Source organism: Melospiza melodia, unplaced genomic scaffold (genome assembly GCF_035770615.1).
Source record: "Melospiza melodia melodia isolate bMelMel2 unplaced genomic scaffold, bMelMel2.pri scaffold_28, whole genome shotgun sequence".
NCBI lineage: Eukaryota > Metazoa > Chordata > Aves > Passeriformes > Passerellidae > Melospiza > Melospiza melodia.
This window is the reverse complement of record NW_026948600.1, coordinates 5,123,186-5,145,274: the sequence shown is the minus strand read 5'-3', so window position 1 is coordinate 5,145,274 and position 22,089 is coordinate 5,123,186. Positions and strand designations below refer to the sequence as shown.

Here is a 22,089-nt window from a genome sequence, read left to right as displayed (position 1 = left end):
CCTCACCAGCCTCGTTGCTCTCCTTTGGACACGCTCAAGCATCTCAACGTCCCTCCTAAAGTGAGGGGCCAGAACTGGATGCAATACTCAAGGTGTGGCCTCACCAGTGCCACATACAGGGGAAGAATGACCTCCCTTCTCCTACTGGCCAGACTATTCCTGATGCTGGCCAGGATGCCATTGGCCTTCCTGGCCACCTGGGCACACTGCCGGCTCATGTTCAGCCGACTGTCAACCAGCACCCCTAGGTCCCTTTCCTCCTGAGCACTGTCCAGCCACACCGTCCCCAGCCTATAACGTTGCAGGGAGTTATTGTGGCCAAAGTGCAGGACTTGGCACTTGGACTTATTGAACTTCATCCCATTAGATTCTGCCCATCCATCCAACCGTTCCAAGTCCCTCTGCAAAGCCCTCTGTCCCTCTAACAGATTGATGCATGCTCCCAGCTTAATGTCATCTGCAAATTTGCTAATGAAAGACTCTAAACCCTCATCCATATCATCAATAAAAATATAAACAGTACTGGCCCCAGCACAGACCCCTGAGGGACACCACTGGTGACTGGTCGCCAGCTGGATGCAGCACCATTCACCACCACTCTCTGAGCCCGGCCATGCAACCAGTTCCTAACCCAGCAAAGAATGCTCCTGTTCAAACCACAGGCTGCCAGCTTGTCTAGGAGTATGCTGTGGGAGACAGTGTCAAAGGCCTTGCTGAAATCCAAATAAACAACATCTATAAACTTCCCTGCATCCACTAGGCGGGTTACCTGGTCATAAAAGGTGACAAGGTTGATCTCCATCTACTCTCTGCAAAGGCTCAGATTGGGCAGGGCCCACTCGCTTAGTAGAGCCTTAGGTGTTAACTAACCAGGTGGCTTTTGCCAGATGCTGCTCCCAGTTTTTGAAAGATCCTCCACCTAATGCTTTCAAAATGGTTTTTAACAGTCCGTTGTACCTCTCAACTTTGCCTGCTGCTGGTGCATGGTAGGGAATATGGTACACCCACTCAATGCCATGTTCTCTGGCCCAGGTGTTGATAAGGCTGTTCTTGAAATGAGTCCCATTGTCTGACTCAATCCTCTCAGGGGTTCCATGTCTTCACAGGACTTGTTTTTCCAGGCCCAGGATGTTGTTCCGGGCCGTAGCACAAGACACAGGGTAGGTCTCCAACCATCCAATGGTGGCTTCCACCATGGTCAGCACATGGCGCTTGCCCTGGCGTGTCTGGGGCAGTGTGATGGAGTCAATCTGCCAGGCCTCCCCATACTTGTACTTGGACCACCGCCCACCGTACCACAGGGGCTTCACTCCCTTGGCCTGTTTGATGGCAGCACATTTCTCACAGTCATGGATAACCTGAGAAATACTGTCCATGGTTAAATCCACCCCTCGGTCTCGTGCCCACTTGTAGGTGGCATCTCTGCCCTGATGGCCTGAGGCATCGTGGGCCCATCAAGCTAGGAATAACTCTCCCTTGTGTTCCCAATCTAGGTCTATCTTAGACACCTCTATCTTTGCTGTCTGATCTACCTGCTCATTGTTTTGGTCCTCCTCATTAGCTCTACTCTTGGGGACATGGGCATCTACATGGCAGACCTTCACAGGTAGCCTCCCTACCCTGGTAGCAATGTCTTTCCACTCATCAGCAGTCCAAATTGGTTTTCCTCTATGCTGCCAGTTGGCCTCTTTCCACCTCTCCAGCCATCCCCACAGAGTGTTGGCTACCATCCATGAATCAGTGTAGAGGCAGAGCTTTGGCCACTTCTCTCTTTCAGCAATGTCCAGGGCCAGTTGAACAGCTTTGAGTTCAGCAAGTTGGCTTGATCCACCTTCTCCTTCAGTGGCCTCTGCAACCTGTCATGTGGGGCTCCATACGGCTGCTTTCCAAAATAGTGTAGCACGTTTCCTCTGGGGGCAGTTGGATGTATGTGGTGGGCAGCCAGCGTGTGTGTGGCTGCAGCCGGCACCGGCCAAGCAGTTCATGCTGGTGAGGGTCCCCGGGGGGTTCTCCAGGCCAGCGCCCCACCTCGGCCGGTGCCTAACAGCCAGCTTAGAAGTGGTGTGGGACAGAGGAATATGACTGTTTGATTAAAACAAAGCATCGCGAAGGCCCAAGGCAGGTGTTGACGCGATGTGATTTCTGCCCAGTGCTTTGAATGTCAAAGTGAAGAAACTCAATGAATCGCAGGTAAACAGTGGGAGTAACTCTGACTCTCTTAAGAGAGGGCATAGTTACAAACTGGGCATGGCTGCGCAAGTCACGCCTCCTTGTAGCCCCACCGGATACCCTTGTGGTAACAGAATTGACTTCTGTACCAGTGTGGGAGATAGCAAAAATCTGCCCTCCCTGTTGTTGGACTCACCACCCAATAATAGTTTCACAAGCTGCTGAAACAAAAAGTTGGCACAGTCATTTTGCTGCTACCTAAAGCCTTGTCCACAGGCTAGTGTTGGACACAGCTGGCAGTCTGGGAGAGGGCCAGCTGCTAACTACTTCTACCCTCACTCTTTTTGTTGTCTCTTTGACATGATGGTGCGATCATTGGCTTTGCGATATGTATTGACTGCCACTCAGACTGACCCACTAGATCTAAGCATCAAAGATGCCAAGATTCCATCTATATACCCTCTGTGCCCAGGGAAGAGGGATTTAATCTGGTATGTCTGGAGTTTGTTAACTCCACAATTACAAGGGGTTGTGGAATACATCTTGGAGTCGCATGGGAGGGCTTGGCAAAATTCCGTGAGCCTTATGAGATCTCCCCATTGGGGTTGGCTCAAGAGGATTCTGAGTGTTCAGATGGAGGCACAGAAGAGCCAAGAACACCTGATGCTCTTCCCAGGACCAGTGGTGACGGAGCAACGATAAGAACTCCTGTCATGTCCATCCCTGAGAGAAAGCCATCCTGTCCTTGTTGTGCGACCTGGTTGACTAGGATGTTGGGGCTAATTGACAATCTAAAGAGGGCCCAGGGTCAAAAGAAGGTCATCTTTAGGTCCTCTAAATGTGGTAAACAAAATCTTAAGTACCACAGTATTGTCTGTCACGCCCCATGTTGTAAAGGGATGCTGTGTGTGGCTCCAACTGGCAACTGGGTCTGTGAGGTATGCCAATGTGGTTTTGCCACCACGATCGGCCTGGGCCAGCACAAGAGGATAATACATCCCCTTGTGAGGAATTTGGAATGGATTGTTGCCGCCCATCCCAAAGAGTCATCAGCCAGAGGGGCCCACAAAAGGGTATGGACTGATGAGGAGGAGGCTCTCCTGGTACAATTGGTAGAGAAGTTTGCCAGTAGTCAGAATATTAACCAACTTATTGCAAGGCATATTCCATCTAAAAGGGCAAAGCAGATCAGTGATAGAAGGCACCTTCTGGGCAGAGATCCTTCCACGAAAGGTCAGGCTGGGCCAGAAGGTGAGATGGTGATTGAACATCGTCCCAGGTCTGCTAAATCACCAAAGGAGGGGCAATTGAAGCTCCAGTACCATTATGCCATCCAAACGCGATTATCGGCTTGCAGATTCACCAGCTATTGGGAAGCCTTCATGAAAATTTTAGGGCAACATCTGCAAGGGGTGGTGAACGATGTTTTCAAAGAGTGTCGTGGTACCCTGGGTGGGCCTGGCCAGAATATGAAAACAGACAGGGGCTGGAAAAGGCAGACATCCCGTGGTTGGGTTGCATCCAAAGCAACAACAAACTGGATGCAAAAGAGAGCGATTAAGAGAGGGAAATTTCTTCGATTTCAGATGTTGTACAAGTTGCATAGGAGGCGTCTGGTGCATATTATTCTGGACAGCACAGAAGCCTTGTAATGCCATCTGGCGTTGTCCATGCACACTTTAAGTTGAGATGGGATACAGCTGTTGAGCTTGGTAGCCTGGTAAATTTTTCTCTGCATGCGGAGGCTGATAACACCATATTTGGAGCCCTGATTACTGAAAAAGAGATTGAGAAAAACGTGAGCAAGATATGTAAAACCTCCACTCCTGGGCCAGATGGGATTACTTGGGGTCATCTTATGAAAAAAAGACCTTAAGTTTTCCCTGTTGACTAAGATATTCAATCTCTGGCTTGTTACCAGTACTATCCCAGATGCGCTGTGGGACTGCCAAACAGTCTTGATACCCAAGTGTTCTGACTTGGATAGACTTGGTGATACCAATAACTGGAGGCCTATCACTATTGGTTCTATGGTGATTAGGCTGTTTTCAAGGATTGCTACGGCGAGGCTGACCAGAGCACGTCCCATTAACCCCTGGCAATGAGGCTTTATTTGCGCATCGGGTTGTGTCGAGAACCCCAAGTTGTTACAACTTGTGGTTAAGAACACAAAGCAGGAGCATCGACATCTGGGGGTGGTGTTCATGGACATCACCAAGGCCTTTGACATTGCTGGTCACCAGCATGTACTTGAGGGTCTGATCCAGAGAAGGGCTGATCCCCATGTGCTTCAGCTGGTTAGGGAAATATATTGAAACATCAAAACGTACATTTCCATTGAAAAGGAGAGGAGAGACCCCATTTACATTCGCTCTGGTGTCAAACAAGGTGACCCTATGTCACCTTTGCTGTTCAATCTGGTGATGGACCCCCTTCCATGCAAGCTTGAAAGTGAGGGTCAGGGGTTCCAACATAAAATAACAGCCATGGTGTTGGCAGATGATTTAGTTCTCCTGAGTGATTCCTGGGATGGCATGTGTTGCAATATCAAAATTTTGGAGACCTTCTGTGAACTTACTGGTCTCCAGACTCAGGGGGAAAAATGTCATCGCTTTTGCATCAAGCCAACAAGGGACTCATATACTATCAATGACTGTCCCCCATGGAAGATAAATTGTTCCCCCCTTAATATGATTGACCCAGGGAGCTCAGAAAAATATCTTGGCAGATGTATTGACCCCTGGACTGGCTTTACAGATTCGGGTTTATCAGAGAAACTTGTGGACTGGCTCCATCATATTGGGAGTTCACCCCTCAAATCTCTTCAGAGGGTCAATATACTCAGGACTTAAACCCTCTGAAGAGACTGGTATATCTGGCTGACCATACTGAGGTGAATGTGGGCCTTCTCAATTCCCTTGACCTGTTGATTCAAAAGGCAGTCAAGGAATGGCTTCATCTCCCTCCAAGTACATGTGATGCCATCTTGTATTCGAGTTTTAAAGATGGTGATTTAGGCATCATCAAGTTGGCGGTGCTCATTCCAAGTATTCAAGCGTGAAGCCTTCATAGATTGGCACAGTCTTTGGATGAGGCTCTGGGGGGTTTTCTAAGAGGGGAACAGCTGGAATTGTTATTTGAAAAGTTATGGTTGAGAGCAGCTGGAAAAAGAGAGTCCATCTGTGGGTTTTTGGGGTCCAGCTAGCTGCCGGGGCCCCAAAACTTGGTGGGTGCCGGAAGGCCCTCTCCTCAGCGTCTGTAGCAGTGGAAGGATCCAGCCAGGGTCACGCTCCCTCAGAGCCCCGGATGTTTCAAGCCGACACAGCCAAACAGAGAGGTCTTGGGAGGCTCTGGTGAAATTCCAACAGGCTTTACTTTTGGGAAGTCTGAGGGTGCCGATGGGGGAGGAAAAAGGGTTGCAGCTCTGATGACGGGTGCCGGAACCGGGGTGCCGAGCCCCAAACCCAGGCGGGACTTAGGTTTAAGAAGTGGAATGAAGTAGGCAGGCTCAGAGGTGCCCCTTGACCACTAGGACGGGGGTACAGGGGTGGTCTTTTGTGGGATGATGTCCTAGGGTGACGTTATGATGCTTGTATCCCCATTCATGTGCTCTGTTTATGTTGGATATTATGTTCTATGCCTTTGACTGTCTCTGAATGGTGAAAGTTTTGTTTGGGTTTTTCTTATCAGCCTGGTGGGACACAGAGGGCTACTTTTGCTTTTTTGCTTTTGTTTTTCACTTGCTCTTGACCTTGCTTCTGCTTCGCTTTGCTTCTGCTTGCTTTTTGCTTCTGCTCATTAGTTAGTTTAGCTAAACAGTCCAAATTTTTCCTGGACTGTTTCTTCTCTCCTTTTCTCGACCATCTTGAATCTGCTCCAGACTGGGACCTGGAAACATTGAGAGTTTGCACCTTATGGCTTGCAGCAGCTGCCCCAGCACCGGAGGGACTGATAACAGAGCGACTACCCCCAAGAGAGACTTTCTGAATTTGTCATCTTTTTCCAGAGTGGTGTCATCCGGTATTGTTCATTTTGTGTGCTGGGGGTTGCTGTGCCTGTTAAATAAACAGGTTCTTTCCCCTTCTTTCTGAGGAATTCTTCCCAAACTGGTTGGGGGGAGGGGCTGTGTGGGTTTGCTTACTGGACGGACCCCTTTGGAGATTCTCTCCCAAATTTGCCCGAGACCAGGACAAAATTTGGTGGCCAACATGGGGCTCGAGAGAGAGTGGAAAAAACCCTGTTTTGAGTGCATTTTGGTTGCCATTACTCTGTGTTGGTATTAAGCAGTTAATAGCCATGCTTTCTGAATTCATAATGTCTCTTGTGGTGAAGGCTTGCATGCATTTCTGGTCCGTAGGGATTTTGAGATCTTCATACCTCTGTGGTCCCTAGGTTTATTTTCTTATCCAGAAATAGCTTTAGTATTGTCCCTAATACATAGTTTTTACAGCAGAGGAGCAGTGACCAGAATAGCTATCCTGCTGGGCTTGGTGGCAATGATTTGCAAGAAGTTTATAAACATGCTGGGGTCTGCTCCAGGTATGAATGGTTCATGGCTATAGTTATGCACCCAGTTTGTAAGAGGAGGAGCAGGGGATGAGGCTTTTTAGCCTTTGCTTTCCTTCTTCTCTTATGAATCGGTCGCATCACTACTGAAGAATGTTCAGTTTCCCCTGAATATTAAAGACACCATCTTTCTGGTATTCGATCTGGTAACCTTCCTCTATACAGTCTACATCTTCTCTAGAATGAGGGCTGAGATTTATAGATGGGCTGATGAGATCCCTGATCCAGGAATAGACCCAGGTGTGGAAAATCCTGACTGGTGTGGGAAATGGGAGGATATGGGGCAGATCCTGAAGGAATTCTCTGACCCTATAGTCTGGGATTTTCTCCATGAACAAATTCACCAGCTGAGGTGGGGAAATATCTGAAAGAGAAGTACCAGGATGAGCCTAAGGAGAAAAAGATCATTGCAGTGAGCTGGGCCCTGGCATATGCGTATCACACTCTGTTAGATACCCTAGGGCAGCAGAAAGAGGCAGGGGGGCAGGGAGATAAATCAGCTATACCCATCATTCAGGCAGCAGCTAACACCCCAGGCTCAAAGCCAGCAGCCAGACCAGACAGTGAGGCTAAGCCAGCAGCTGAAACAATGGCTGTTGCTACCAGTATTAGAAGTGGGAAATGCACGGACAAGACTAATCAACCAGGAGGATAATGATGATGGTACAGGAGAAGGAACCTCAATGCCTCCTGACATAAAATCAGGAGTCACAGCAGCAGGTGCAAGATCAGACGCAAATATTGAGTCCTTTTCCCTGAAGGACCTTTGTGGCTTACGGAAGGATTACACTCGACGACCTGATGAATCCATAATTAGTTGGTTAGTTTGGCTCTGGGATGCTGCAGGTGAGGCTGCAATTCTGGGTGCATTTGGGATCCCTGCCACAGGATCCTGTCATTGACCAAGAAATGATGAGGGGGGCTAACCCACTCAGCCTCTGGGCATGGGTCTTGGAAAGTGTTGCACAAAGATACCTGTGTGAAGATGATCTCTATATGCAACAAATCCCATGGAAGAACATAGAGCAAGGGATCCAACACCTGAGAGAAATGGCAGTGGCAGAGATTATCTTCTCAGATGACGTGACAGCTAAGAACCCAGACTTAGTACCATGCACGTCTGTGATATGGCGAAAACTTGTGCGACTTGGGCCACATGAATATGCTTCTGCCTTAGCCATAATGAAGAGACATGAGAGGGATGAGACTGTGCTTGACATGGCAAGGAATCTCTGAGCATATGCAGATGCTGTACATGGCCCAACACATGCCAGAATTGCAGCAGTAGAAATACGTGTGCAGAAATTAGAGGACAAGATAGAGGAGAATCATAAGAAGCTCAGAGAGGAGATTAAAGAAGACCTTCTCCAAATTTCAGCAGTACAGATCAGAGGTTCTGGTATCCAAGGCAGACATTACCCATATGGCGAGAGAAGGTACACCACATGAGCTGAGCTGTGGTTCTACCTGCGTGGTTGTGGGGAAAACATGAGGAGATAGAAGGGAAAACCTACTGCTGTTCTGGCACGACAGGTGCATGAATTGAAGGAAGACAGGGCTCAGAGAGGCAGTTCTACCAGAAGGATAGCAGCACCAGTTGCCCGTAGCCGAACTGCAAGGTATGATGATGATGATGACACGTCCGATCCCCTTGAAGGAAAATCCAAGACATATGCCCAGGGAAAGAAGGATAACCAGGCTCAGAGGGGCCCTGCCTCTAGCCAGGTAGAGGCTAGAGAAAACCGTGTTTTCTGGACTGTGTGGATTCGTTGACCTGGCACATCTGAACTACAAGAATACAAAGCTTTGGTTGATACTGGTGCTCAATGTACATTAATCCCATTGAGATATGTGGGGACAGAATCTGTTTCTATTGCTGGTGTGACGGGGATCCTAACATTTCACTTTGGTGGAAGCTGATGTGAGCCTGACTGGAAATGAGTGGCAGAAGCATCCTATTGTGACTGGCCCAGAGGCCCTGTATATTCTGGGCATAGACTTCCTCTGGAATGGATTTACAAAGACCCAAAGGAACTCAGGTGGGCTTTTGGCATAGCTGCTGTGGAGGCAGAAAACATCAAGCAGTTGAACACTTTGCCTGGACTATCAGAAGGCCCATCTGCAGTAGGGCTTCTGAGGGTGGAAGAGCAATGAGTGCCAATTGCCACCTCAACAGTGCACTGCTGACAGTACTGGACAAATCGAGATGCCATGATCCCCATTCACAAAATTATCTGAGAGCTGGAGAGCCAAGGGGTCGTCAGCAAGACCCACTCACCCTTCAACAGCCCCACTTGGCCTGTGCACAAGTCTGGCAGAGAATGGAGATTAACTCTGGACTATCGTGCATTGAATGAAGTGACTACACCACTGAGCGCTGCTGTGCCAGACATATTAGAGCTCCAGTACGAGCTTGAGTCCAAGGCAGCGAAGTGGTATGCCACTATAGACATTGCCAGTGCATTTTTCTCCATTCCTCTGGCAGCAGAATGCAGGCCTCAGTTAGCTTTCGCCTGGAGGGGAGTGCAGTATACCTGGAATCAACTGCCCAGGGGTGGAAGCACAGCCCCACCATCTGCCATGTACTGATCCAGATTGCACTGGAAAAGGGTGAGGCTTCAGAACATCTGCAATATATTGATGACATCATTATGTGGGGGAACAGAGCTGCAGAAGTGTTTGAGAAAGGAAAGAAAATCATCCAAATCCTCCTGGGAGTGGTTTTGCCATTAAAAAGAGCAAAGTAAAGGGACCAGCTTGTGAGATTCAGTTCCTAGGAGTGAAGTGGCAAGATGGACGGCGTCAGATTCCCACTGAGATCATCAACAACATCACTGTGATGTCTCCATTGACCATCAAGAAGGAAACACAAGCTTTCCTAGGTGCCATAGGTTTTTGGAGGATGCACATTCCCGAGTACAGTCAGATTGTGAGTCCTCTTTACCTGGTCACCCACAAGAAGAACAATTTCCAGTGGGGCCCTGAGCAGCAACAAGCCTTTGCACAGATCCAGCAGGAGTTTGCTCATGCAGTAGCTCTTGGCCCAATCAGGACAGGATCAGAGGTGAAGAACGTGCTCTACTCTGCAGCCAGGAACCATGGCATGTCCTGGAGCCTTTGGCAGAAGGTGCTTGGGGAGACTCAGGGCCGACCACTGGGATTTTGAAGTTGAAGCTACAGAGGGGCCAAAGCCAACTACACTCCAACAGAGAAGGAAATCTTGGCTGCCTATGAAGGAGTCCAAGCCGCCTCAGAGGTGTTGGTACAGAAACACAATTCCTCCTGGCACCCCGACTACCGGTGCTGGGGTGGATGTTCAAAGGCAAAGTTCGTTACATTCACCATGCCAACACTGCCACATGGAGCAAGTGGATTGCTCTTATCACTCAGCGTGCCCGTATAGGTAAACTGAATTACAATGGGATTTTGGAGGTAATTACAAATTGGCCTGAAGGTGAGAATTTTGGTGTCACAGATGAAAAACAAGAACCAGTGACACGGGCTGAAGAGGCTCCTCCCTATAACCAACTGCCACCAGAGGAAACACGCTACGCGTTTTTCACTGATGGTTCCTGTCACATCGTAGGGATGAACCGGAAATGGAAAGCAGCTGTATGGAGCTCCACATGACAGGTTGCAGAGGCCACTGAAGGAGAAGGTGGATCAAGCCAACTTGCTGAACTCAAAGCTGTTCAACTGGCCCTGGACATTGCTGAAAGAGAGAAGTGGCCAAAGCTCTGCCTCTACACTGATTCATGGATGGTAGCCAACACTCTGTGGGGATGGCTGGAGAGGTGGAAAGAGGCCAACTGGCAGCATAGAGGAAAACCAATTTGGACTGCTGATGAGTGGAAAGACATTGCTACCAGGGTAGGGAGGCTACCTGTGAAGGTCTGCCATGTAGATGCCCATGTCCCCAAGAGTAGAGCTAATGAGGAGGACCAAAACAATGAGCAGGTAGATCAGACAGCAAAGATAGAGGTGTCTAAGATAGACCTAGATTGGGAACATAAAGGGGAAGTTGTTCCTAGCTTGATGGGCCCATGATGCCTCAGGCCATCAGGGCAGAGATGCCACCTACAAGTGGGCACGAGACCGAGGGGTGGATTTAACCATGGACAGTATTTCTCAGGTTATCCATGACTGTGAGAAGTGTGCTGCCATCAAGCAGGCCAAGGGAGTGAAGCCCCTGTGGTATGGTGGGTGGTGGTCCAAGTACAAGTACGGGCAGGCCTGGCAGATTGACTCCATCACACTGCCCCAGACACGCCAGGGCAAGCGCTACGTGCTGACCATGGTGTAAGCTACCACTGGATGGTTGGAGACCTACCCTACGGCCCGGAACAACATCCTGGGCCTGGAAAAGCAAGTCCTGTGAAGACATGGAACCCCTGAGAGAATTGAGTTGGACAAGGGGACCCATTTCAAGAACAGCCTTATCAACATTTGGGCCAGGGAACATGATATTGAATGGATATATCATACCCCTTATCATGCACCTGCTGCCGGGAAAGTTGAACAGTGCAATGGACTACTTAAGACTACCGTGAAGGCGCTGGGCCGGGGAATCTTCAGAAATTGGGAAATGAACTTAGCAAAAGCCACCTGGATGTTCAACACCAGAGGGTCCATCAATCGAGCTGGTCCTGCCCAGTCCTGCCCAGTCTGAGCCTTTGCACACAGTGGATGGAGACAAATTCCCTGTTGTACACATGAAAGGTATTTTAGGAAAGACTGTTTCGATTAATCCCACCTCATGCAAAGACAAACCCATACATGGAATTGTTTTTGCTCAAGGACCTGGTTACACTTGGTAGGTAATGCGGAAAGATGGAAAAAGCCGTTGTGTACCACAAGGAAACCTAGTCTTAAGTGAGAACAATATGTAAGGTTTCATTGTGATGCAGATGGAAATAGAATAAGGCATGGATAATGTCCTAGACTGCAAGGTAATATGTGTGTTCTATTCCCATCTATTAGAGGTGGGCCAGTTATTAATTGGGCAGTTTTTCTTTGTCTCTTCAACAACCAGTCCTCCCTCTGGGAAGACATCTGCTGTTAATGGGCCATTGAGCGTCACTGCGTGACTGATCAAAATTACATCATCCCATTGTGAGATGCTCCGCCCAGAGGGAGGAGCCAAATATTCCTTCCTGGCTATAATCTGAGATTTTGGGACACCAGAGACAGCCTTTTCCACTGGATTCCCAGAGGAGCAGCCCTTTCCCACTGGATTTCCAGAGGAAGACCAGCCCACCTACACCACCATAGGATCTTCAGAGGAAGACTACAGCCTTTTACAGGATCACTGCCTCAATAGAACCACACCTGCCACTCCAGGAGGACTGCAGCCACCATTTAATAGGACTACTACCACCACCCTGACCCACAGGGTTTCAGGTTGTATTCTGACTCTTGTCATTCTTTTGTATTACTGCATTGTTTTGTTTTGTTTTGATTTGCTTTTTTCTGGTAAAGAACTGTTATTCCTTCTCCCTTATCTGTGCCTGAAAGCCCCCTTAATTTCAAAATTATAACAATTCAGAAGGAATTGTTATCATTTTGAAATTAAACCCTCTCAGAAGGAGGGGGGTTTACATTTTCCATTTCGGGGCAGCTCCTGCCTTCCTTAGCAGACACCCGTCTTTTCAATCCTTGACAAGGGGAAGTATTCAAAGTCTCAGTTATAATGCAAATAAAATTTGAAGGAACAAAAAAAAAAAAATAGAAATTGGGGATGTTCTGTTAGTTTCAGAAGCAGGGTGAAATTTCTTCTGACAGGATTTATGGGTGCAGTTTGACATTGGAGTGCTCCCAAAGAAGGGGAAAATGGTAATTAAGCTTCTCCAATTAAGGGAAGAAAATAAGGGGAAAATTCATGAGATGGTGTGGGCAAAATGGAAGAAGTGAGGTAACTTAAACATCAAACCTATAGTAATAAAAATAGTTAATGAGAACCATCCAGTTCGGGCACGACAATACTTGCTCTCCCTGGAAGGGAGGCGAGGACTATAGCCGGTGATCCAGGACCTGCTTGAGGACAGGACCTTAGAACCATGTATATCCCTCCATAATACACCCATATTACCAGTAAAGAAGTCAGATGGGACTTACAGGCTTGTCCAAGATTTGAGAGAAGTGAACAAAAGAGCAGTGAATCGGTACCCAGTAGTGCCTAACCCCTCTACACTACTAAGTAACATTCCCCCCATCAGTGGTTTAGTGTGATAGACCTAAAAGATGTTTTTTTTTCCACTGGTAGGGGAAAGTGGGATATATTTACCTTTGAATGCGATGACCCCGGTTCTGGGAGGAAGCAACAGCTTTGGTGGACTAGGTTACCCCAAGGATTTTCCAACTCCCCAAACCTCTTTGGTCAAGCCCTAGGAGAAGTACTACAACTCTTTTCCATTAAACCTGAGATAAAGCTCATCAAATATGTAAATTATTTGCTTCTCCCAGGACAGGAAGAAAAAGAAGTTTGGGAATCCACCATAGTGTTGTAAATTTTCTGGGGAACCAAGGACTTTGGGTATCAAAAGGTAAATTCCAATTTGTAGAGTGGGAAGTAAAATTCCCAGGACATATGATTTGTCAAGGGAGCTGGTGGCTGAACCCTGAGAGAATTACAAGGATAGTGTCACACCCATGGCCAAAAACTAAGAGAGAAATCAGAAAGTTTTTAGGCCTGTTGGGATATTGTAGGCTATGGATTGAAGGATACACACAGGCCATCCAGTTCTTGTAAGAAAAGTTAGTTGAAGAAGAGATTAGATGGGAAGAAGATCAAAAAAAGTTTGAAGCTTTAAAGCAAAAATTAGTCAGTGCATCAGCACTGAGTCTTCCTGCCTTAGACAAACCCTTCTATTGTTTGCGGATATAGAAAAATGGGTAGCACATGGAGTGTTAGCCCAGGACTGGAGAGGATCCAGGAAACCAGTGGCCAATTTATCAAAATTACTAGACCTTGTCAGCTGCGGGTGGCCAACCTCCATTCAGGCTGTGGCAGTGACTGCCCTACTCATATCAGAAAGCAAAAAAATACCTTCTGGGGAAAATTGAAGATGTATATCCCAAACTCAGTGAGGAGTATCCTAAATCAAAAGGCTGAGAAATGGCTCACTGATTCCTGAGTGCTAAATTATGAAGCCATCTTAATACAAAATGGTTTAGAGCTAATATTGAGTAACCAACTCAACCCTTCCCAGTTTTTGTATGGAGAACCAGATGAGGAACTAATCCATAATTGCCTAGAGGTTATAAACTATCAAACTAAAATGAGACAGGACCTAACAGATCAACAACTCCAAGGTGGAAAACGATTATACATCAATGGATCTTCACAGGTAATAAAGAGGCACAGGGTATCAGGGTGTGCTATAGGGCATGAAGGGTTGATGGCCATAGAGAAGAAAAAGTTACCTTCCAACTGATCAGCCCAAGCATGGGAGTTATATGCCCTAAAGTGAGCTCTGGAAATGGAGAACAATATGTACAGACTCAAAATACACTTTTGGCATAGTGCATACCTTTGGAAAAATTTGGGAAGAGAGGGGGCTATTCAATTCAAAGGGAAAGGGACTGTTTCACAAAAAATTTATTTTAGAAGAGTTAGAAACCTTACAATTACCAGAAGAAGTAATGGTGGTTTATGTTAAAGGACATCAAAAAGGGGAGCAAGGGAACAATTTAGCCAATTTAGAAGCTAAAAATGCAACTGAATCAGAGACAGAAAAACTAATTATAATACTAACACCCCTGAGAAAAATACAAAAAGTCCTGATGTTCAGTGGGACATAAAAGGAAGAATTCCTCAAAATGGGAGCCAAGAAAGATAACAAAGGGAAGTAGAGATTAGCAGAGGGGAGGCCAATGTTGAATAAACCCTCTGCCAAGAAAATGCTAGAAGGCATACATGGAGCAACGCATTGGGGTACACAAGTGCTAAGTGATCAATTTCTAAGGGATTTGGAATGCAAAGGAATTTTCAGAATAGCTAAGCAAGTAAGTGAATGGTATGTGATATGTCAAAAAGTAAATAACAAAATTATGAGGAAAACACCCAGGAGAGGACGAGAACTAGCCTTACGGCCCTTCCAAAACATCCAAGTAGACTTTACTGAGCTTCCCCATGTACAACAGTGGAAGTTTTTGCCAGTGATAGTAGAACAGATGGCTCGTTGGGTAGAGGTGGTACCCACTGTGAAAGCCATTGCCAATGTTGTGAGTAAAACACTTCTAGAATCAATCAGTCCCTGATATGGAATGGGAAACAGGATTGATTCAGACCAGGGAAACTCATTTCACATTGATGATATTGCAGAAAGTTGTTCAGGCCCTGGGAGTAAAATGGGAATTACACACTCCATGGCATCCACAGAGTTCCAGTCAGGTTGACAGAATGAATGAAACTCTTAAAAGAGCTCTAGTTAAGCTAATGACTGAAATCCAAATGTCATGAATAAAATGTCTCCCTTTGGCCTTGTTAAGAATTAGAACCCAACCTCCGTCAGATCTGGGGGTGTCACCCTATGAAATAATGTTTGGGTTACCTTTCCTGACCTCACCCCAGAAAGTTGCCATCTATGAGGAAGGGGAGGCCAATGCCAAGAAATATGTTATGTCCATAGCACAAACCTTAGAAGGGCTAAGACATAAAGGGACTATTCCTCAAACTACCAATCTGGATTTCAGAATCCATAATATAAATCCTGGGGATTTGGTGATGATTAAGGCAAGGAGAGATCAGCCTCTAACTCCTCAGTGGGAAGGTCCCTTTCAGGTACTGCTCACCACTGAATGGGCCATGTGAACTACAGAGCAGGGATGGATTCATGGCAACAGAGTCAAAGGCACAGAGGAAGAACCCAAAGAGTGGACTGTAACATCCAGGCTGGGTGAAACAAGATTGACTCTCAAGCAGAGACTGAAAGACAACCAGTAAAACACCAAGACGCCCAAAAAGTAGAGTCAAGCTTCCACTCACAAGCTCGAGAACTGTCTTTCTGTTTTCATGGGTGAGAATTACCAGCATCTGTTGAGGAGAAGTACACAAGGGACTGTAAAAGGTAATGGGACAGCTTCTTCAGGAAAATAAGACAAAGGAAGGAGAGCAAGACCGAGTTGGCCCCTTTGTTTGCTACCAAGAAGGCTCCATAGCCCTGCTGTGAGTAGCAACCCCGTAGACATGATAAGGTAGGGACATAAGGCCATTCCAGACCTCTATCATTCCTCAGTTGTCTTTTAATTCAACAGGGACTGGAGGGCAGGAACAAGTTGGCTTCTGTACTCACCCCTAAGATACACCAACTATGGGTAGCAGCCACATAGGCATGGTAGATGGCACCCAAAGCCATACTGGACATCTGGGATGCCCTTTTGTCCATTCCAAATAAGTGTGTCTAAGGAAAACCTGAGGTTTTTTTCTCCTGCTCCCACTGTCCTTGCCCACATCAACAGATGCTGGTATGACTCATTCAAGAGAGAGAGAAAATTTTTTACTTAATTGTTCAAGCAAAATGACTGAGAAAAAAAGAAAAGGAGTGTTATAAATGAGTAATTCTATGGTTGACTCCTACAATTACAAGGTGAATATTAAATATATGTTAAGAGAAGTTTTGTAGCTGTACAGTTATCCTTCCCCTTGCATTGTTATCACAGGATGGCCTCAGTAGTCAGGGCATTTGGGAGAGTTGGCTTGTTACTATGGCAGCACCTGACCTCCAGTCAAGGTGTAAGACAGTGATCTCCACCACTGGACAGTGAAGAAGGAGTGGATTGACAAGACTTTGGGAGGGGATAGAGGTATAAAAGACAGAGCATCCATTTTGTAGATGAGCACATGGTGACTGAATTCTTTGGTCCCAGCACTGTATTCTTTTCTTTATTCAGTCTTTGGTTGTATTTTAACATATATGAAAATCAAGCTTCTTCTGTTGTATTTTGATAAGGTCTTAGTAAATCATTTATATTTTTGAAAGTGAAAATCGTTTCTCACTCAGGGTTGGGGAATGTGGGGCAAGGTTGTCCACACTGGGTCACCTCCAAGGTACAACTTTTCTGACCTGGCCAGACCTCCTTAGGAGAGACCCTGGATCAATATCAATCACCAAATGTTGCAATCACCTCTTGTATAATAAGAACAGCAATAAAAGACACTCTTTAAGATAGGAATACATATTTCTTAGAAGCTGTTTCAAATATTTCTCCACAACTGTAAAAGGAAATCCACCTAATGAATTGCTCATGAGCCAAGAGAAATCAAGGCAGAGCCATGGTTTGTCAGGTATTGCTTGATGCTAATGAGCCCCGTGGTGCATTTGGAGATGAGCCCTGGAAACTCAGAGCCTTAGATTGCACAAACCTTTCCAAGAGTCAAAGTCAGAGAAAAAACTCAAAGTGTCTCAAACCATGAATGGGTCCCACTGAGGTCCATCCCAACACAGGCACTTCATGGACTCTTTGGAGGAGAGAATTGGAGGCCAGAATTGGAAAAAACACTTCTCAGATATTCAGAGTAGAAAGGAACATCCAAAGTACCTCAAAAACCTTGAGTATCTCAAAGCATTAATGAGCCCCACTGAGTGTATGTACGAAGCTCTCAAGCGACTCATTAAAGCAGATAATTGGGGCCATGATTACACAAACCTCTTACAGACTCTGTATCAAAAGGGCAACACCAAGTACCTTAAAATAACTAAAGTACCCTGAAGCATTAATGAGCTCCACTGAGTGTTGTTACTGACAAAGCCTCTCCAGGGACTAATTACAGCAGAGAATTGGAGGACAAGATTGAACAGACCTCTCAGAGACTCCAAGGCAAAAGCCAAACCCAAAGTCCTTTGAAAAACCTGCAGTCCCTGTAGGGAGCATTAAGGAGCCCCCAGGGCCATTTCTGAGCAAGGCTCCCCAGGGACTCCTTCCAGCAGATCCTTGAGGCCACTGGGATGTGGGCTTAGGGGGGATGCTGAGGGCAGGACAAGGGGCTGACAGTGCCCAGCCTGGCTAGAGTTGTGCCAGGACGGCCCCAGGGCCTCAGCAAAAGGTGTCTCCTCCCAGCCCTTGGTGGCACACAGACCCTGCTGTGGCCCAGGACACCAAGACTTGGCTTCTCTTTGTCCCCAGCTGCCATCAGTGCCTCCAGTTCTCTGCTCTGCCTGGGGCCTGGGGACACTTTGTCAGTCGTGTCCCTCAGTGGGACCCATTAAAAGTCCAAGAAACTTTGGAGTTGGATTCCGACTGGAAGTTCTGGAGAGGTTTCTTCAGCTCCCTCTCAGGGACTGATGTTCAGGGCCTGAGCACAAAGCCCAAGAGGCTCATTAAAATCCTTGTGCTGTGTCTGTGCTGCTGAGCTGGGCTGGGCTCCTGGCACAGAGGCAGCTCCTAGTAACCAAGAAGAGCTTCAAAAGCACATTTCTCTTGGTGAGCAGCTCTTCTGCCAGCCCAGCAGGGCTGAGGCACTGCCTGCAGCCAGCCCAGGCACAGCACAGAGGCACAGAGAGCTTCAATCAGTCAGGGCTGGGAAGGGGCTGAGAAGTGCCTGGGACAGAATCACTGCCAGCCCTTGGCACAGGAACCTCTGGCTGCAGGACAATGCGGCTGCAGCTCCTGGAGCCATCTCCTACAGCTGGAAAATCCCAATGCCTACAAACCCTGTGAGTACATTCTCTGATTGTCTCTTGTGCAGAGCAGCCAGGGGTGCCCAGGGCTGTCCTGCAGAGCAGGGTCCTGCAGCCCAGGGCGCTGTGCTGGGGCAGGGACTCTGCTGCCTGCCAGGGACAGCTCTCAGCCAGCCCTGGCAGCTGCTCCCAGCACTGGGGGACAAGATCTGGGTGGGAGGAGACAGCTGGTAAGGCTTGGAAGTGTTCCTTTTGTGTGGGGAGGATGCTGCATTGTTCAGGACTGCTTCTGGCGTGCCATTTACCTGCAGAACATTTCCAAGTAGATTATGCAGAGGGAACAGCAAGGCAGGGGATGCATAAAATAAAAAATAAAAAAAATAAAAATAAAACAGAATTTCCCTTATATCTGAATTAATTGGGCAGTTATTGAGATCAGCACAGGGCCTCCTAGAAGCAGGATCAGTGTTGCTTTTCCAGCCTCTTCAGGGTTGCTCTGACGTTGTGATAAGAGCCTGCAGAGCCAGAGCTGCCCTTGGCCAGTGTCTGAGCTGGTAGGGGTCTGCAGGACAGAGCTGAGCCCCCAGGGCAGGACTAGGCTCTGGCAGCACTGGCAGGGCTCAGCTCTGGGCACAGGGAAGCAGCTGCTGGCAGGGACAGCTCCAGGCAGCAGAGCCCTGGGCAGGCAGTGGGGGAAAGTGCCCCCAAGCTGTTCTGGGATATTTAAAGTTCTCTCCAAACCCAACTATTCCATGATTACTTTCTTTACAGATCCCCATGCCAAGACAGCACAAATGTCCAACAGCAGCTCCATCAGGCACTTCCTCCTGATGGCATTGGCAGACACGCGGCAGCTGCAGCTCCTGCACTTCTGCCTCTTGCTGGGCATCTCCCTGGCTGCCCTCCTGGGCAACGGCCTCATCATCAGCGCCGTAGCCTGCAGCCACCACCTGCACACGCCCATGTTCTTCTTCCTGCTCAACCTGGCCCTCACTGACCTGGGCTCCATCTGCACCACTGTCCCCAAAGCCATGCACAATTCCCTCTGGGACACCAGGGACATCTCCTACACAGGATGTGCGGTCCAGCTATTTTTTTTTGTCTTTTTCATTGCAGCAGAGCTTTCCCTGCTGACCATCATGTGCTACGACCACTACGTGTCCATCTGCAAAGCCCTGCACTACGGGACCCTCCTGGGCAGCAGAGCTTGTGCCCACATGGCAGCAGCCGCCTGGGCCACTGCCTTTCTCTATTCACTGCTGCACACAGCCAATACATTTTCCCTGCCCCTGTGCCATGGCAATGCCCTGGGCCAGTTCTTCTGTGAAATCCCACAGATCCTCAAGCTCTCCTGCTCCAAATCCCACCTCAGAGAACTGGGACTCATTGCTATAAGTTCCTGTTTGGTATTTGGTTGTTTTATGTTCATTGTTTTCTCCTATGTGCAGATTTTCAGGGCCGTGCTCAGGATTCCTTCAGAGCAAGGACGGCACAAAGCCTTTTCCACCTGCCTCCCTCACCTGGCTGTGCTCTCTCTGTTCCTCAGCACTGCTGCATTTGCCTACCTGAAGCCGCCCTCCATGTCTTCCCCATCCCTGAATCTGGCCCTGTCAGTTCTGTACTCGGTGGTGCCTCCAGCCCTGAACCCCCTTATCTACAGCCTGAGGAACCAGGAGCTCAAGGCTGCAGTGTGGAGACTGATGGCTGGATGGTTTCAGAAACAATAAACTGCTGGCCAATTTCGGCAAATCACCTATAATAAAATCATCTTTGATACTTCTTAATGGCTTTAGTGTGGAAGTTTGTTTTGTTTGCTTTAGTTTTTCTATATTATCCACAAAGATGTCATTCTTTCTGCCATTTCCCGTTTTGTTTCTCTCCACCTTGATTTGTGGCCACAGACTGTGTCAATGAGGGGCTGCACTCTTGATGGCTTTAAATGAACTAAAGGACCTCCCAGCCAAGTTTTCTGCAGAGATGCCCTTTTGTTGCCTTCTCTGGAGCTGCAGCAGCAATGTCTGTGTGCAGAGCTGGGGGCAGATCAGTGCTGGCCCAGTAGCTGTGCCCAGCAGCAGCAGCACTTGGTGTTGCCAGTGCTGCTGCCGTGGCCCTGCCCCGCTGCCCTGGTGGCCCTGGTGTTGCTGTAGGGCCTGAGTGCTCTCGGGGCTGGGCACAGTCCTGGGGGTGGCAGTGCCGGGGCTGCAGCAGGGACAGGCCATGGGCACTGCTGGGGCAGCGCTGACGCCTCAGGCCAGAGCCTGGGGGCTCCAGACTCCTTGCCCAGGCTCTCTCAAGAACACGCCCAGGCCAATGCTCAGCACAGAAAGAGCCCTGTGAGCAGCCCCAGGCTGGCTGTGGGCAGGCTGGGGGCAAACAGCATGGCTGGTGCACTGCAAGGGCCCTGGGGCAGATGGGAAGGAGCAGCAGAGCAGGGGCTGATCCATCCCCAGGGCGCTGCACAGCCCAGGGCAGCATCCCAGAGCGTCCTGATGGAGCTGCCAACATCATCCCCCCTCTGCAGCCCTGGCCTCTCCCCCAGCTCACACAGGTGCCCCATCCTTGCAGACACAGACACGGCAGCAATGGCTCAGGAGCCCCTGGTTGCATTGCACATAGCAGGGGTAGCACCCCCATGCTGTTGCTGTGGGGACATGAACCTGAGGGAGCACAAATGCCATCAGCCCCTGGGGCCTGCAAGGACTGGGGGACACCAGGGAAACCACTCAGCTTTGTCCTGGCCTCTGCAGTCAGCCAGAAAGTTTGTTCCCATCAGCTGGGAGTTTCCTGTCCCACTGCAGACGCTGTTGCTCAGAGCCAGGGCTGCCTGGCAGCCACCCTGAAACTGCCCTGAGCATTTCCTCTGCTTCACCTTTGCTTTTTTTACTCTTCCCTGGTAGTAATTTCTTCCTTTTGCCCATCCCTGTTCCTGCCCTGGAAAAGGGCAAATAGCCCATCCCTGTTTGCCCTTTCCTCTCCTCTCCCCAGCCTTGTTGCCCTTTTCTGGGAAACACTCCAGCCCCTCCATGTCCTTCCTAAATTGGGGGACCCAGAACTGGACACAGCACTCGAGATGCTGCCCAACCAGTGCTGAGCACAGGGGAAGAATCCCTGCCCTTCTCCGTCTGGCCATACCATTCTTGATCCATAGGAGTGCCAGGGGTTGGATAAAAGAAATGGTGGAGAGGGGGTGGGAATAAAGTGCAATTGATTGGCAGCCATGAAGGGTCCTGATATTTGTATATATTCAGACTGGATTAGAAGGTGCTGGGGGTCAATATCAACTGGGATTTTAGATATCAAACTATAAAAAGGAAAAGAAAATAGGACAAAACGTTCTCTCTGCTTTTTTTTTTTTTAAGATAGCAGATTGAATTTTGTTGTTTGCTCAAGTATCCCATCATAAAAATAACCAAACAATATTAAAAGTAGCAGCAATTTTAAATGAATACTTAAAATAAAAAAAACTATAAATTGGATACAATATATTTTGAAAGGGATAATTTGGTTCCAATAATAGTGCATAAGCAAAAGATAACCACGGGGTACGGAGGGCAGAGTTCTGGGACCCTTGCCACCTCACGTACAAGCTTGTCAAGTGAAAATCACCTCTTATATGCCATGTGTCAATATCATCTCCTCCCATTTTTGGTTCGTCATATCTCTATCTTAGCTTTCATTACCACCTTTACCACCCATGCGCCACCACTCGGTTTGGTGGTTGCACAAGTCTTTGGGG

The 22,089-nt window shown here is 48.1% G+C and overlaps 1 protein-coding gene across 1 annotated transcript; it reads left to right on the top strand.

Moving 5' to 3' along the window:
• Window positions 1–19,528: 19,528 nt before the first annotated feature.
• LOC134433859 (olfactory receptor 14J1-like) lies at window positions 19,529–21,724 on the top strand (the record flags this gene model as incomplete). The annotated part of the gene is made up of 2 exons (XM_063182560.1): window positions 19,529–19,990; window positions 21,713–21,724. Coding segments are annotated over 2 exons (474 nt in total), but the record flags the coding sequence as incomplete, so codon positions are not given.
• Between the last annotated feature and the right edge of the window lie 365 nt (window positions 21,725–22,089).